Below are 19,050 nucleotides of genomic sequence, written 5' to 3'. Positions count from 1 at the left end.
TGCCCGTGTCACTGACATTGATGCGGTGTTATCTACTCCACTAGTAGTGTCACACTCATCATACAGGGGCCTTTACTGCCTGCTGGCATTGTAACTGGCAACAAAGCATGTGGGACACAGCGCCATCTAGTAAGATAATAACGGGTAGTGTACTGTGATTTCAACCCAATACCATTGATCACCAAGAAAGAAGATGGACACCCAAGGAGCAGTACCCAACAGCGCCATCAGTGATCACGTGTTCACATCTGGTAGTGCAGCTCAGTCCTATAAAAACAACTGGGGTTGAGCTGTACTACCAAAAACAGCCACAAGGATGAAAGCAGCGCTGCAGCTGGTGCCCCAGAAGTGGAACATTTTAGGAGTTAGTAAAGGGAACGACTGCAGAGAGCGAGAATATCAATCCATTTATTAGATATACAAAAAATGGAAGAAAATCGAACTACAAAGGCTTCACTACAGATCTGATGATGTCACCTCCTTCGAGTAATGATGTCACTCTTCATCCCGTCACATCATCTGCTCATCTACAGAAGATCTGGAGGACTTGTGGATGGGGTCGCGTGAGATCATAATCTCCTGGATCTGGGCAAAGGTCGGGGATTCTGCCGGAAACTTGTTCTTCTAGAGATTCGGGGGAGAGGTCCAGGATTATATATGTACCTATATACCAGCTGGGGCCTTATATCTATATACCTATATCATTGGCTATATACCTACATAAGACGTCCCTTTACAAGAATGTATACATGCAGATGAGCTCTCCTCCAGAAGGAAGAGAACTGTCTCACTGGCGCCACCTATAAGTCAATTTCCGACCCTAATCTTTAATGGGTTGGACATTCATTTACAGTTAGTTGCCCATAGGGGGGCACTAGAGAGACAGTTTTCTTACCCCTGGTGAAAAGCTAATTTGCATATTTTTCCCAGGTAGCACTGCCTGTAAGCGAGTCTCCTCAATGTGAACCAGTACCTTCCAAAATTGTTCACTAAAAGGGTAACCTCGTGTATTCCCCTCTCTGTATTTTTGGGGATTTCCTCCCACACCCTAGTGACAAGGACTGATGACAGTGATAGTAACCCACCTACGCCCTCTGCAGAAGCCCTTGGTGAGTTGTCTTAAAGGGGTTGTTCAGGAATTTTTAATGTATGGCATACACTTAGCCAGTCTTGCGTGTAGTACCAGTACTGGCCACTATACAGGGCATGGAGCCAACGTCCGTACAGCTGATCCTTGCCTGGGCCAATCAGGTATTTAGGGTCATAAATTAAAAATTTTGGACAATCCCTTTAGGTTAAGGATTTATCTATCTTAAAGGGGCCTGTCTCTGTAATAGATTCTTTCTGTAATTCCTCCCCAGTCCACTAGGTGGAGGAATATATTGTTAAACTGCTACATAGAGCTCTCTAGGATGTGCGTATATACTCAGTAGGGTACTCTTGTTACCCCTCAGGATCCTCACGTCTTGGCCAGAGAGAAGCGAGGTTATATACACTCACCGGCCACTTTATTAGGTACACCATGCTAGTAACGGGTTGGACCCCCTTTTGCCTTCAGAACTGCCTCAATTCTTCGTGGCATAGATACAACAAGGTGCTGGAAGCATTCCTCAGAGATTTTGGTCCATATTGACATGATGGCATCACACAGTTGCCGCAGATTTGTCGGCTGCACATCCATGATGCGAATCTCCCGTTCCACCACATCCCAAAGATGCTCCTCTATTGGATTGAGATCTGGTGACTGTGGAGGCCATTGGAGTACAGTGAACTCATTGTCATGTTCAAGAAACCAGTCTGAGATGATTCCAGCTTTATGACATGGCATTGCATTATCCTGCTGAAAGTAGCCATCAGATGTTGGGTACATTGTGGTCATAAAGGGATGGACATGGTCAGCAACAATACTCAGGTAGGCTTTGGCGTTGCAACGATGCTCAATTGGTACCAAGGGGCCCAAAGAGTGCCAAGAAAATATTCCCCACACCATGACACCGCCACCAGCCTGAACCGTTACCGATACAAGGCAGGATGGATCCATGCTTTCATGTTGTTGACGCCAAATTCTGACCCTACTATCCGAATGTCGCAGCAGAAATCGAGACTCATCAGACCAGGCAACGTTTTTCCAATCTTCAATTGTCCAATTTCGATGAGCTTGTGCAAATTGTAGCCTCAGTTTCCTGTTCTTAGCTGAAAGGAGTGGCACCCGGTGTGGTCTTCTGCTGCTGTAGCCCATCTGCCTCAAAGTTCGACGTACTGTGCGGCGTTCAGAGATGCTCTTCTGGCTACCTTGGTTGTATCGGGTGGCTATTTGAGTCACTGTTGCCTTTCTATCAGCTCGAACCAGTCTGGCCATTCTCCTCTGACCTCTGGCATCAACAACGCATTTCCGCCCACAGAACTGCCGCTCACTGGATGTTTTTTCTTATTCGGACCATTCTCTGTAAACCCTAGAGATGGTTGTGCGTGAAAATCCCAGTAGATCAGCAGTTTCTGAAATACTCAGACCAGCCCTTCTGGCACCAACAACCATGCCACGTTCAAAGGCACTCAAATCACCTTTCTTCCCCATACTGATGCTCGGTTTGAACTGCAGGAGATTGTCTTGACCATGTCTACATGCCTAAATGCACTGAGTTGCCGCCATGTGATTGGCTGATTAGAAATTAAGTGTTAACGAGCAGTTGGACAAGTGTACCTAATAAAGTGGCCGGTGAGTGTAGAGTGTCTCTCACTCTGGAGGACCCGACCTGTCCTGGATTACACAGATAACCCACTGATAGGAATGGACATTGTGTAATACTTCATCTCCCCTGTGGTGGCGCTGCATAGAAACTGAACACTTACTGCCAAGGTCTCCCACAGATTACAGCAGGTCACTACTGATCTCAGTATGGGGGCCCCTTTCTAAAAAATAGGGATTGTTCAAAATGGAGAACTCCTTTATTTTGGATCAGACCTTGCACCCCCCAGGATTCCAGACTGTAGCTGCCTTACCCCCAGAGATAGCCGCAGTAGTCCTGTGTTAGCCCTGGAACCAGTCGCTGGTTTCGTCTCCTGTACTTGAGTCTCCATTGCTGCCAGGAAGCCCCTCAGACCCTCCTCAGTGACTTTGTTTCCTATAAATTGGAAATGCCAAAAAACCCATGAAAGGGATTGTCCAATATTAGAAAAACATGGCTGCTATCTACCCCAAAACAGCACCACACCTGTTGATAGGTTGTGTCTAGTACTGCAGTTTAGTTTGCTGCAATACCACACTCAACCTGTGGATAAGTGTGGCGCTGTTTCACAGTAGAAGGCAGCCATGTTTTTCTAACCATGAGATCCTATGAGATATCAGTATTTCTAGTATTATATATTTTGTGCTGTCTGCAGGGGGCGCTCGTTCTCCATATTTTTCAGCATTACCCGGTCACTCTGTTGCTTTTTATCCAGGTTAGTGTCTGTGTGTCTAAAGCCACAGTGATGGACCAGGACCAACACACCCGGGGGATGTATACGGCTCTACTGTGCACAGTATATACAGCGCCGGACACTCTACTTACTAGAAAGGTTTAGGCTGATCAGAACTTTGTTTCCAGGGAGATAAACATTTCCATCCCGAAATTCTGCTGATTCCAGCAAAGGGTTAATGACTTCACTTGGCTCCGCCTGCTGAAAATAATAGAAAATGTATTGTACTCCTAGAAGCATAATCACCTATAGGGGGCAGTATTATAGTAGTTATATTCTTGTACATGGGAGCAGAATTATAGTAGTTATATTCTTGTACATAGGAGTAGTATTATAGTAGTTATATTCTTGTACATAGGAGTAGTATTATAGTAGTTATATTCTTGTATATAGGAGCAGTATGATAGTATTTATATTCTTGTACATAGGAGCAGTATTATAGTAGTTATATTCTTGTACATAGGAGCAGTATTATAGTAGTTATATTCTTGTACATAGGAGTAGTATTATAGTAGTTATATTCTTGTACATAGGAGCAGTATTATAGTAGTTATATTCTTGTACATAGGAGCAGTATTATAGTAGATATATTCTTGTACATAGGAGTAGTATTATAGTACCGTATTTTTCGGACTATAAGACGCACTTTTTTTCCTCCCAATATGGGAGGAAAATGTGTGTGCGTCTTATAGTCCGAATGCAGCGTGTGCAGCGTCTGTGTCCAGCGTCTGGGAATCAAAAGGAGAGCAGCACGGTGCCTGCCTGCTCTGCCCCTCCTTCCCTGTCTGTGTCGCGTGTTTGCAGGAACGAGATCTGAGAGGCAGGGAAGTAGGGGCGGGCCAGACAGGTGAAGGAAGCGTGGTTTCAAGCTTGCCGAGAAAACCACGCCTCCTTCTCCCGTCTGGCCCGCCCCTCCTTCACTGCCTCTCATATCTCGCTCCTGCAATGAAGCCACACAGACAGGGAAGGAGGGGCGGGCCAAACGGGAGGAGGAGGCGTGGTTTTCTCGGCAAGCTTGAAACCACGCCTCCTTCACCCGTCTGGCCTGCCCCTACTTCCCTGCCTGTGTGGCTTCATTGCAGGAGTAAGATCTGAGAGGCAGTGAAGGAGGGACGAGCCAGACGGGTGAAAGAGGCGTGTTTTCAAGTTTGCTTAGAAAACCACACCTCCTTCACCCGTCTGGCCCGCCCCTTTTTCTCTTCTTGCATAGCTTCACTGCAGGGTGTCTCTTTCCATCCATGGATGAGATTAGATAGACAGACAGACAGACAGATAGATTAGATAGATAATGTTCAAATCACCCCCATATCCCTAGAATACATATAAAACAAAAACATTACTGTGAAACACATACACATTTGGTATCCCTGTGTCCGAAATCCCCCGGTTCTATTTACATTGGTGAAATATTATATTATTAGGTTATTAAATATTTCACCAATTTTTTTTCCTTAAAATTTTTTTTTTCCCTATTTTCCTCCTCTAAAACCTAGTGCGTCTTATGGTCCGGTGCGTCTTATAGTCCGAAAAATACGGTAGTTATATTCTTGTACATAGGAGGTAGTATTATAGTAGTTATATTCTTGTACATAGGAGTAGTATTATAGTAGTTATATTCTTGTACATAGGATTAGTATTATAGTAGTTATATTCTTGTACATAGGAGTAGTATTATAGTAGTTATATTCTTGTACATAGGAGCAGTATTATAGTAGTTATATTCTTGTACATAGGAGGTAGTATTATAGTAGTTATATTCTTGTACATAGGAGTAGTATTATAGTAGTTATATTCTTGTACATAGGAGCAGTATTATAGTAGTTATATTCTAGTACATGGGAGGTAGTATTATAGTAGTTATATTCTTGTACATAGGAGTAGTATTATAGTAGTTATATTCTTGTACATAGGAGCAGTATTATAGTAGTTATATTCTTGTACATATGAGGCAGTATTATAGTAGTTATATTCTTGTACATAGGAGTAGTATTATAGTAGTTATATTCTTGTACATAGGATTAGTATTATAGTAGTTATATTCTTGTACATAGGAGTAGTATTATAGTAGTTATATTCTTGTACATAGGAGCAGTATTATAGTAGATATATTCTTGTACATAGGAGTAGTATTATAGTAGTTATATTCTTGTACATAGGATTAGTATTATAGTAGTTATATTCTTGTACATAGGATTAGTATTATAGTAGTTATATTCTAGTACATGGGAGGTAGTATTATAGTAGTTATATTCTTGTACATAGGATTAGTATTATAGTAGTTATATTCTAGTACATGGGAGGTAGTATTATAGTAGTTATATTCTTGTACATAGGAGTAGTATTATAGTAGTTATATTCTAGTACATGGGAGGTAGTATTATAGTAGTTATATTCTTGTACATAGGAGCAGTATAATAGTAGTTATATTCTTGTACATAGGAGTAGTATTATAGTAGTTATATTCTTGTACATAGGAGTAGTATTATAGTAGTTATATTCTTGTACATAGGAGTAGTATTATAGTAGTTATATTCTTGTACATAGGAGTAGTATTATAGTAGTTATATTCTTGTACATAGGAGCAGTATTATAGTAGTTATATTCCTGTACTTAGGGGGCTGTATTATAGTAGTTATATTCTTGTACATAGGAGCAGTATTATAGTAGTTATATTCTTGTACATAGGAGCCATATTATAGTAGTTATATTCTTGTACATAGGAGTAGTATTATAGTAGTTATATTCTTGTACATAGGAGCAGTATTATAGTAGTTATATTCCTGTACATAGGAGGTAGTATTATAGTAGTTATATTCTTGTACATAGGAGTAGTATTATAGTAGTTCTATTCTTGTACATATGAGGCAGTATTATAGTAGTTATATTCTTGTACATAGGAGTAGTATTATAGTAGTTATATTCTTGTACATAGGAGTAGTATTATAGTAGTTATATTCTTGTACATAGGAGTAGTATTATAGTAGTTATATTCTTGTACATAGGAGGTAGTATTATAGTAGTTATATTCTTGTACATAGGAGCAGTATTATAGTAGTTATATTCCTGTACATAGGAGGTAGTATTATAGTAGTTATATTCTTGTACATAGGAGCAGTATTATAGTAGTTATATTCTTATAGATAAATTGGGCAGGGCTGTGTAGTGTAGATCCTCAGGATGTCTTGTCTCCTACCTCATGCTCAGGTAATGGCGCTCTCTTGGTGGCAGACTTAACCGGTTTTCCCCGTGTGTTTTTTTGGTCAGAGTTGGCCGTTTCTATAAGATATCACAGTCATCATTATTACACTGTGAATATAACCTAATAAGTACAATTTATCAGAAAGCACCTGTGCACCCCAGTCTCTGATACCAGCCAGTATATAGTCCTGCACCCCTCTTACGTTTCTTGGCGTTTTTTGGGTCTTCTTTCTTATTTGGTCCTGGTTGCATGGTCACAGTAGTGGAGCCACTTGTCACATTGCTAACATTTGCCTTGTCTTCCTTCTTTTGGAGATCCTGAAATAAATGAACATTAGGCAATTTATGCTAAAGGGTTAGCTCTACAACTTATGATATAGCAGAGCTCAGTCTGTCCATATGGGATTTATGGTGAGGGACCTCAGACTTATAAGATGGTCAGGCAGTCCTGTCAAAATTTAGCAAACTTTGATGTGATCTGTATTGGGGCCTTGACATGTTCCTTACCTTTTCCTTCTCCTTCTTCTTTGAGACACTGGATTTAGCCTTATGCGCTTGGGATTTCTCCCCTTTATCCATAGCTGAGCTGCTGTGATGACTTAGCGGTCGCTCGCTTTTGGTATCGGCATGACGTGACGTTACCGGCTATAAAGAAATAGGCACCCATTAACCCTTACATTGGCTGTATAAGCAGATGGAGCACATTATCGTGGTCCTCACCGATCTCGGCTGGTCCTGCACCTCCTCCTCCAGGAGCAGTCGTCTTCTCTCCACTATTTCTGGATGTGATAAAGCAAAGCGTCCCAGCATCTAGACCCGAACATGACACACTGTTATACTATATATATGACAGCACAGACCTATATACGAATATCACATTCCTTACCAACCTCGGCCAAGGCGAGCGCCCCTTGATCTCCGATCTGGTTACTGGACAGATTAAGGGACAGCAATGACCGGTTGAATTTTAAGGCCTGGAATAAAATACAATGTAGATTGTGTATAATGAGCAGAGGAGGACAAATCTACCTGCACCCCCGGCCCTCCACCATGATAATGAGGGGACTGAGGATCAGTCCTGACCTGGGCAATGTAACCCGCCCCCAGGTCTGTGATGTGATTGTAGCTGAGGACTAGTGTGGCCAGGTTCTTGCTGGTCATCTTCAGGCTCCGCAGGGCTTGGCCGATGTGTCGGGCCCCTTCGTCATTGATTTGGTTATTTCTGAGTGATATATGGACCAGCCTATAGGGAGGGAAGGACAAAGGTGTGACAGGTAATAGTAGATGCCAGATAAATTGCCTATTAAAGTGACGATGGGGTGTGTGTGGGGGGATTATTACAAAAAAGGATTTTACTATGCAAAAGTAGTAAAACTTAAAGGGATCCTAACATTGGATATCCTTTTTTTCTGACTAACACGTAGGAATAGCCTTAAGAAAGGCTATTTTTCTCCTACCTTTAGATGTCTTCTCCGCGCCGCCATTCGGTAGAAATCCCGGTTTTCTTCGGTATGCCAATGAGTTCTCTTGCAGCACTGGGGGTGGGCCTCAGTGCTCAAACAGCACTGGGGGCGTCCCCAGTGCTGCGAGAGAACTCTCCAGCTACGCCTCCATCTTCGTCTGCAACGGCCTCTCCCTGTGTCGTCTACTGTCCTGGGTTTCAATCTTCTGGGTCTCGGGTAGAGCCGATTGCGCATGCCCGGGCCACAAGAAAATGGCCACTTACACAGTAAGCTGGTGTAAGTGGCCATTTTCTTGTGGCCTGGGTATACGTAATTGGCACTGCCCAAGGCCTAGAAGATTGAAACCCAGGACAGAAGAAGACCCAGGGAGAGGCTGTTCCAGAAGAAGATGGAGGTGGCGCTGGAGAGTTCTCTCGCAGCATTGGGGACGCTCCCAGTGCTGTTTGAGTGCTGAGGACCGCCCCCAGTGCTGTGAGAGAACTCATTTGCATACCAAAGAAAACCGTGATTTCTACGGAACCGCGGCGTGGAGAAGGCATCTAAAGGTAGGAGAAGAATAGCCTTTCTTAAGGTTATTCCTACGTGTTAGTCAGAAAAAATGGAATCCAATGAAAGGATCCCTTTAAAAAAAGTTATGCAAATTTGGTATCAATGTAATTGTAATGACCCAGTGAGTATATTTAAGCCGCACAGTGAATGGCACAAAATCTATAGCATAAGAAGTCAATGGCAAAATCACAGTTTTTTTCTCTAATCCCACAAAGAGTTAATAAAAGTTAATTCATGAGGTATATCTACCCCAAAAATAGTGCCATCACACACTACTACTACAAAAAAAAAACAAAAAAAAACATTCTCCTTATACAGTCAAGGGATAGAAAAATAAAAAAAAAGTTATAAGGTTTGGTATCTGAAGATGGAAAAACGTAAAAACAGTGTGATCACTAAAGGGTTATTGGCATGACATTCCCTTTAAGGATGACTTTACTTACCCTGAATCGTCTGAGATTAACTTGTAATATGACTGGTCAGGCAGAGGGTTTCCTTCAAGTGAAATAACCCTGGGAAACACAAAAATGTAAGTATATGTGTAAAGTGTGAACTCAAACTCAATAAAGGGGTCCTCTGCTTTTAAAATGTGACTTTGTGGTACTCGGTAGGAGTTCCCTCATGGGGACATCACTTATACCCAGAATGCAGCAGGTGCAGCCCTCTGATCTGTAGGACCACATACTTTCTCTGCGGCGTGTGGTTTTCTATATGATAGGGATGCTGTGGTTACTGTGAACCTGGTAGATATACTGTATGTAAAGTAGCACCCAACCCCATACGGGCCCACCGTGATACCACTGCTGAGGTCTCCCCTCCTTACCTGACACTTGGACAATGTTGTAGGACGTCCACAAGTAGGGAGAAGGTTCTGTCCGTGAGGCCGACGTTCCACAAGCTGGGGGAACACATAAAGGACTGAGAATAAGGGCACAGCAATGGCGGTATTATATGAGCACGCATGTGGCGGGGCGTCAGATAGGCTTATGGTCTCCTCACTTGATCTTGTACAGGTTGGGGAGAGCCGGCAGACACTTGGCAAAGATCCCCATCATTTTATCATCGATCTTCCAACCTGTAACGTAAGAGAGCTCACATTAGATCTAGAAGGTCATAGGCGGTCACCAAGATGGCGTCCAAACAGAGGCGTAACTAATGGGGTAGTAGTGATAGCGACTGCCACAGGGCCCGGGACATTAGGGGACCCGGCGACAGCCATTACCGTTGCGTTTTTTTTTCCTTAATAGGCCGTTACTAGGAGGAGTTACTCCAGCTGGTAATAGGCCCTATTTGCTTACCGATTCTGGCAGGGGCCGGGATCGGTAAGTGACACCGTGGGCCCCACAGACACTATCATTATACTCGGGGGTCTTTTCAGACCCCCGAGTATAATGAGCAGAGGCCGGAGAGAGGTAAGAGATCATAAAAAACACTGTCCCTGACATCACATGACCGGGGCCTGCGTCCTGGGTCATGTGACGTTCCAAGTAATTTGACATCCCGGACGTCATTGAAGATGGCCGACAACACCGAGAAGTGCAGTGGAGCCAGGGATAGGTAAGTAACAGTGGATTTTATGTTTGTATCCCCCCTGGGTCTCCGATTATTATACTCTGGGGTCTGAAAAGACTCCAGAGTATAATAATTTATCATGGGTCTCCACAGTGGGGCATAATACTGTGTGCAGGGGCCACTATGGGGTATAATACTGTGTGCAGGGGCCACTATGGGACATTATACTGTGTGGAGGGGCCACTATGGGGGATAATACTGTGTGCAGGGGCCACTATGGAGCATAATACTGTGTGCAGGGGCCACTATGGGGCATAATACTGTGTGCAGGGGCCACTATGGGGCATAATACTGTGTGCAGGGGCCAGTATGGGGGATAATACTGTGTGCAGGGGCCACTATGGGGCATAATACTGTGTGCAGGGGCCACTATGGGGCATAATACTGTGTGCAGGGGCCACTATGGGGCATAATACTGTGTGCAGGGGCCACCATGGGGTATAATACTGTGTGCAGGGGCCACTATGGGGCATAATACTGTGTGCAGGGGCCACTATGGGACATAATACTGTGTGCAGGGGCCACTATGGGACATAATACTGTGTGCAGGGGCCACTATGGGACATAATACTGTGTGCAGGGGCCACTATGGGGCATAATACTGTGTGCAGGGGCCACTATGGGGTATAATACTGTGTGCAGGGGCCACTATGGAGCATACTACTGTGTGCAGGGGCCACTATGGGGCATAATACTGTGTGCAGGGGCCACTATGGGGCATAATACTGTGTGCAGGGGCCACTATGGGGCATAATACTGTGTGCAGGGGCCACTATGGGGCATAATACTGTGTTCAGGGGCCACTATGAGGCATAATACTGTGTGCAGGGGCCACTATGAGGCATAATACTGTGTGCAGGGGCCACTATGGGACATAATACTGTGTGCAGGGGCCACTATGGGGCATAATACTGTGTGCAGGAGCCACTATGAGGCATAATACTGTGTGAAGGGGCCACTATGGGGCATAATACTGTGTGCAGGGGCCACTATGGGGCATAATACTGTGTGCAGGGGCCACTATGGGGCATAATACTGTGTTCAGGGGCCACTATGAGGCATAATACTGTGTGCAGGGGCCACTATGGGACATAATACTGTGTGCAGGGGCCACTATGGGGCATAATACTGTGTGCAGGAGCCACTATGAGGCATAATACTGTGTGCAGGGGCCACTATGGGGCATAATACTGTGTGCAGGGGCCACTATGGGGCATAATACTGTGTGCAGGGGCCACTATGGGGCATAATACTGTGTACAGGGGCCACTATGGGGCATAATACTGTGTGCAGGGGCCACTATGGGGCATAATACTGTGTGTAGGGGTCACTATGGGACATAATACTGTGTGCAGGGGCCACTATGGGGCATAATACTGTGTGTAGGGGTCACTATGGGGGATAATACTGTGTGAAGGGTTACTATGGGGCAATAATACTGTGTGCAGGGGCCACTATGGGGGATAATACTGAGTGCAGGGGCCACTACGGGGGAAAATACTGTGTGCAGGGGCAACTATGGGGGATAATACTGTGTGCAGGGGCCACTATGGGGGCATAATACTGTGTGCAGGGGCCACTATGGGGCATAATACTGTGTGCAGGGGCCACTATGGGGGATAATACTGTTTGCAGGAGTCACTATGGGGGATAATACTGTGTGCAGGGGTCACTATGGGGGCATAATACTGTGTGCAGGGGCCACTATGGGGCATAATACTGTGTGCAGGGGCCACTATGGGGCATAATCATGTGTGCAGGGGCCACTATGGGGTATAATACTGTGTGGAGGGGCCACTATGGGGCATAATACTGTGTGCAGGGGTCACTATGGGGCATAATACTGTGTACAGGGGCCACTATGGGACATAATACTGTGTGGAGGGGCCACTATGGGGCATAATACTGTGTGCAGGGACCACTATGGGGCATAATACTGTGTGCAGGGGCCACTATGGGGGATAATACTGTGTGCAGGGGCCACTATGGGGGATAATACTGTGTGCAGGGGCCACTATGGGGGATAATACTGTGTGCAGGGACCACTATGGGGGATAATACTGTGTGCAGGGGCCACTATGGGGGATAATACTGTGTGCAGGGGCCACTATGGGGGATAATACTGTGTGCAAGGGCCACTATGGGGCATAATAGAGCGCTCAGGAATGTGTGGGGGTGTCCGTCAGTCGAGGTCTTCGGTGTTGGTCGGGGGTGGGTGGGGGCTCATGGTAGAAGTTCACCACGGGGCTCCGCCATTCCTAGTTACGCCACTGTGTCCAAATATGTGGCAAATAACTGGAAGTAGTGCAAGGGACAGCAGGACATAATCCAGTGGAGTAGCTGCCATAGACATAAGGCCTGTGGTACGTGGTGGAGGGCTTAGCTTGTGCCCATCTTTATGGCATCGTGGGCAATGTTAAAGGGGTTGTCCGGGAAGTTAATTTAACCTGACTTCCTCCGGTAGTTTCATCACACTGAACCCAGGGGTCCTGATCACATAATCGGAAACAGCCCCTGACCCCGGATGGTTTCCAATCACATGACCCAATTGGAACTAGACTGGAAACCTTCAGAGACATCAGGTAGGTTTAACTCTCCGAACAACCCCTTTAACCTGAGTAGGGCTGCAGGGATTGTAGGGAAGTCCTGGGGGGGGGAAATAAGATGGAACTAGAGGTCGTCTCAGTCACCTCTGATAGAGATTTCTCGGACAGATCGTCCATCGTCGCTCTCCAGCTCTACCCGGATACTCGGCTTGAAGTAGGAGTAGCGGTCTCTGTGAGGGCCCGGACCGCCCTGGCTATCCTTATCAGACGTGTAGCCGGGGTCATCTGCTGCAAATCATAATGGAGAGATATAGAGAACAAACATAAAGGGGAACTCTGCCACTAAGGGCACTCCAATGACGGACCCTAGGCCTTATCCGCAGTTCTCCCCAGCAGAATTTGCCTATTGTCGGAATACCCCTTTAAGAAACTGCTCACAGTGCAATTCCCTGATGTAAGGATAGAAGGACACTTACCGAACACGGTTTTCTCGGAGGCCGGAGTGGTGGGGGGCCGCGGTCTTGGGACCACCTTAGGAATCTCGATGTAGCCCAGGCGGCTGCACAGCTCGGTGAAGTCCTGCTCCAGATTACCGGTGCACTGGTAGTCCTCTGCAGGGGTGGAGGAGGATATGGTAATATAATGGTATAGTATACCGCCAAGATCCCAAAGAGCTTCCCTTTAATAACTGGAGCTCCCCTTTAAGAAGTTCTTACCAACAGTCAGCGATGTCTTGTCCTGACTACCTGAGAGAAGAATGAACATCTATTAGTAACAGTATATAGCACAGGCAGGTATATACTGTGTATACTAACTAGATATATTATGATGGAGGACGTAGGGCATGGTAGGCTTAGATACACGACTCAGCAGACTGTATCACATACGATAGGCTTAGATACATGACTCAACAGAAAGTATCACACAGGATAGGATTAGATACACGGCTCAGTATACAGTATCACACAGGATAGGATTAGATACACAGCTCAGTATACAGTATCACACAGGATAGGATTAGATACACAGCTCAGTATACAGTATCACACAGGATAGGATTAGATACACAGCTCAGTATACAGTATCACACAGGATAGGATTAGATACACAGCTCAGTATACAGTATCACACAGGATAGGATTAGATACACAGCTCAGTATACAGTATCACACAGGATAGGATTAGATACACAGCTCAGCAGATAATATCACACAGGATAGGATTAGATACACAGCTCAGTATACAGTATCACACAGGATAGGATTAGATACACAGCTCAGTATACAGTATCACACAGGATAGGATTAGATACACAGCTCAGTATACAGTATCACACAGGATAGGATTAGATACACAGCTCAGTATACAGTATCACACAAGATAGGATTAGATACACAGCTCAGTATACAGTATCACACAGGATAGGATTAGATACACAGCTCAGTACACAGTATCACACAGGATAGGATTAGATACACAGCTCAGCACACAGTATCACACAGGATAGGATTAGATACACAGCTCAGCAGACAGTATCACACAGGATAGGATTAGATACACAGCTCAGTATACAGTATCACACAGGATAGGATTAGATACACAGCTCAGCAGATAATATCACACAGGATAGGATTAGATACACAGCTCAGTATACAGTATCACACAGGATAGGATTAGATACACAGCTCAGTATACAGTATCACACAGGATAGGATTAGATACACAGCTCAGTATACAGTATCACACAGGATAGGATTAGATACACAGCTCAGCAGATAATATCACACAGGATAGGATTAGATACACAGCTCAGTATACAGTATCACACAGGATAGGATTAGATACACAGCTCAGTATACAGTATCACACAGGATAGGATTAGATACACAGCTCAGCAGACAGTATCACACAGGATAGGATTAGATACACAGCTCAGTATACAGTATCACACAGGATAGGATTAGATACACAGCTCAGCAGATAATATCACACAGAATAGGATTAGATACACAGCTCAGTATACAGTATCACACAGGATAGGATTAGATACACAGCTCAATATATAGTATCACACAGGATAGGATTAGATACACAGCTCAGTATACAGTATCACACAGGATAGGATTAGATACACAGCTCAGTATACAGTATCACACATGATAGGATTAGATACACAGCTCAGTATACAGTATCACACAGGATAGGATTAGATACACAGCTCAGCACACAGTATCACACAGGATAGGATTAGATACATGACTCAGTATACAGTATCACACAGGATAGGCTTAGATACACAGCTCAGTATACAGTATCACACAGGATAGGATTAGATACACAGCTCAGTATACAGTATCACACAGGATAGGATTAGATACACAGCTCAGTATACAGTGTCACACATGATAGGATTAGATACACAGCTCAGTATACAGTATCACACAGGATAGGATTAGATACACAGCTCAGTATACAGTGTCACACATGATAGGATTAGATACACAGCTCAGTATACAGTATCACACAGGATAGGATTAGATACACAGCTCAGTACACAGTATCACACAGGATAGGATTAGATACACAGCTCAGCACACAGTATCACACAGGATAGGATTAGATACACAGCTCAGCAGACAGTATCACACAGGATAGGATTAGATACACAGCTCAGTATACAGTATCACACAGGATAGGATTAGATACACAGCTCAGCAGATAATATCACACAGGATAGGATTAGATACACAGCTCAGTATACAGTATCACACAGGATAGGATTAGATACACAGCTCAGTATACAGTATCACACAGGATAGGATTAGATACACAGCTCAGTATACAGTATCACACAGGATAGGATTAGATACACAGCTCAGCAGATAATATCACACAGGATAGGATTAGATACACAGCTCAGTATACAGTATCACACAGGATAGGATTAGATACACAGCTCAGTATACAGTATCACACAGGATAGGATTAGATACACAGCTCAGCAGACAGTATCACACAGGATAGGATTAGATACACAGCTCAGTATACAGTATCACACAGGATAGGATTAGATACACAGCTCAGCAGATAATATCACACAGGATAGGATTAGATACACAGCTCAGTATACAGTATCACACAGGATAGGATTAGATACACAGCTCAGTATACAGTATCACACAGGATAGGATTAGATACACAGCTCAGTATACAGTATCACACAGGATAGGATTAGATACACAGCTCAGTATACAGTATCACACATGATAGGATTAGATACACAGCTCAGTATACAGTATCACACAGGATAGGATTAGATACACAGCTCAGCACACAGTATCACACAGGATAGGATTAGATACATGACTCAGTATACAGTATCACACAGGATAGGCTTAGATACACAGCTCAGTATACAGTATCACACAGGATAGGATTAGATACACAGCTCAGTATACAGTATCACACAGGATAGGATTAGATACACAGCTCAGTATACAGTATCACACCATAGGATTAGATACACAGCTCAGTATACAGTATCACACAGGATAGGATTAGATACACAGCTCAGTATACAGTATCAGACAGGATAGGATTAGATACACAGCTCAGTATACAGTATCACACAGGATGGGATTAGATACACAGCTCAGTATACAGTATCACACAGGATAGGATTAGATACACAGCTCAGTATACAGTGTCACACATGATAGGATTAGATACACAGCTCAGTATACAGTATCACACAGGATAGGATTAGATACACAGCTCAGTATACAGTGTCACACAGGATAGGATTAGATACACAGCTCAGTATACAGTATCACACAGGATAGGATTAGATACATGACTCAGTATACAGTATCACACAGGATAGGATTAGATACACAGCTCAGTATACAGTATCACACAGGATAGGATTAGATACATGACTCAGTATACAGTATCACACAGGATAGGATTAGATACACAGCTCAGTATACAGTATCACACAGGATGGGATTAGATACACAGCTCAGTATACAGTATCACACAGGATAGGATTAGATACACAGCTCAGTATACAGTATCACACAGGATAGGATTAGATACACAGCTCAGTATACAGTATCACACAGGATAGGATTAGATACACAGCTCAGTATACAGTATCACACAGGATAGGATTAGATACACAGCTCAGTATACAGTATCACACAGGATAGGATTAGATACACAGCTCAGTATACAGTATCACACAGGATATATCTATATACACTGATTTAGCAGTAGTCACACCCGGATTGTGATGCTTATGGGGGGCATCCTATAAAAGTGATGGGGGGTCTCTGAACATAAGAGTATTATCAGTGTGCACGGCGCCCTATATGATACATTAGGGACTATTAGTAAGTAATGGTCTCATACACTGCGGTCATCACACACAAGAGGGAGCCCCGCTGACATATTGGGCCGTACCTGTGACTGGAGACATGGGGCGCTGTTCTCACCCTCCCTATAGGGGGCGCACAATGACTGTGTATTAGGCAGTGGCTTAGTTTCCAATCCCCGGCTCCTTACCTGCAGTCCTGGCCTCGTCCTCGCTGATGTCCTTCAATGTCTTGTCTTTCTTATCCGTCTTCTTCCCCATGGTCACAATCTTCACAATTCTGCAAGGAATAAAGCAAGTGTGAGATGTAACAGGCCTGTACAATGCCGACATGCTGGGACCTGTAGTTCCACAAGGCTTACAGACGCCATGTTTGCTCCTATGTAGTGTATAGATGAGTAGGGGGTCACACTGTATACAGGACTCACCTCCCGCAGCCTCAGCGTCCTGTCATCATGGTAACTGGGACTAGGCAGAGCGGCAGCAGAATCAGCCAATCAGCTGCTGAGGCGGGACCGCAGCGCCGGAAGTAGGGCAGGCAGGAGAAGGTAAAATGGCGACCGCTGCTTCACGGCAGGTTAGCAATCGGATAGAAAGTGATAATGAAAGTGTGAACAGTAACAAGGACTGAGGCCAAAATAGAGTCAGCGAGTTCGTGGGTAAGTGGGTGTGGCTAAAGTGATGGGCGGGGTTAAAGCTAAGTAGTGTATGTATGGGGTTAGACAGGGTCATACAGAGCCTATATACTGTATATAGTGCACAGGGGGGCAGTATAAGGCATCATATGTATAGATTGTTAGTCTGCTCATAGCAACCAATCACAGCACAGCTTTCATTGCGTATTTTGAAAGCTGCCTTGTGATTGGTTGCTTAGGACCAGTTTTATGGCATTGATAGGTGATCATGTGACATAAAATGCCCCAAATGACATGATCTGCCACTTGGGGTAAAACTAAGTCAGACAGGAAATCTAGGCAGTACCTGACGGCAGCGCTGCACCTCCCATGAGGCGACCTGAAGCGACCGCCAGGGCCCCGGGGAGGGTGGCATTTTTGCTGACCTAAGCCAGTCCAGGACAAGCTGTTCTCTGATGTCTGCTTCAGGCGGCAGAAACAAATGCTTCACCCCGCCTGGCGGCTGTAGACAGGATTCAATGGGACAGTCCCCGATTCCAGGTGCTGTCGCGGTCAGCGGGAGAGACGTCCAGGCTTCAAGTTTCATTCAGTGGTGATGCAGGAGCCGTGGATGCCGGGGCCTGAGACATCGCTATTGCGGGGAGGGACGGGGGAGCGGAATAGCAGCATCGCTCCTGCCGCTGCTGGCTTCATGCAGGGCCGGAGCGTAGCGATGTCTCAGGCCCCGGCACATGTGCTGGCGTCTAACCCTCCCCGGCATCCGTCTCTCTATTACAGTGGTCTGTATTGCGGCCACATTCGGACTATAAGACGCACCCTTCTTTTCCCCCCAAATTTTGGGGAAAAAAGTGCGTCTTATAGTCCGAAAAATAAATTTGAACCGTTTTCCATATTGATTTCAACACATTTTCCAGGTTGGAAATACTATGAACTATCTGTGTGTGAACATACCGTAAACATTTTCAGAAATCTGTCCCATACTGCAAAATATCATGCTCAAATTAAGGGGCTGTTCAAGCCCAGAGCAGGTATCTTTGGCCCTGATAGATCTTCCATATCAGATTGATACATGCACAGTGTACAGAGCTGGAAGCAGACAGCGCCATCCACTGTATAGTGGCCGTGATGGGCTATTGCAGCTGAACTCCTAATGAAGTGGAAAAAATGTGGCCTGTTTTGGCATATTGGGAAACATTTCTGAACTATCCTCGGGCAGGATGGCGCACCTATGTGACGTGGGCCCAAGACACATC

General features: G+C 44.7%; 1 protein-coding gene across 1 annotated transcript; it reads right to left on the bottom strand.

Annotated features, from left to right (window-relative positions):
• Positions 1-510: 510 nt before the first annotated feature.
• On the bottom strand, positions 511-17,615 carry LRRC71 (leucine rich repeat containing 71). The gene is made up of 17 exons (XM_075283214.1): positions 17,591-17,615; positions 17,354-17,442; positions 13,504-13,533; positions 13,264-13,398; positions 12,932-13,075; positions 9,669-9,744; positions 9,493-9,567; positions 9,113-9,181; positions 7,741-7,900; positions 7,548-7,631; positions 7,378-7,467; positions 7,165-7,302; positions 6,861-6,975; positions 6,653-6,735; positions 3,552-3,660; positions 3,001-3,122; positions 511-624 (listed from the first exon to the last, which is right to left on the bottom strand). Exons 2-17 carry the CDS (start codon positions 17,421-17,423, stop codon positions 511-513), a joined length of 1,614 nt encoding a protein of 537 aa, XP_075139315.1. The 5' UTR covers positions 17,424-17,442; positions 17,591-17,615.
• Positions 17,616-19,050: the final 1,435 nt, after the last annotated feature.

The sequence above is a fragment of the Leptodactylus fuscus genome, chromosome 7 (genome assembly GCF_031893055.1).
Source record: "Leptodactylus fuscus isolate aLepFus1 chromosome 7, aLepFus1.hap2, whole genome shotgun sequence".
Taxonomy (NCBI): Eukaryota; Metazoa; Chordata; class Amphibia; order Anura; family Leptodactylidae; genus Leptodactylus; species Leptodactylus fuscus.
Note: the sequence above shows the minus strand (reverse complement) of the source record. Positions and strands in the feature narration are given on the sequence as shown.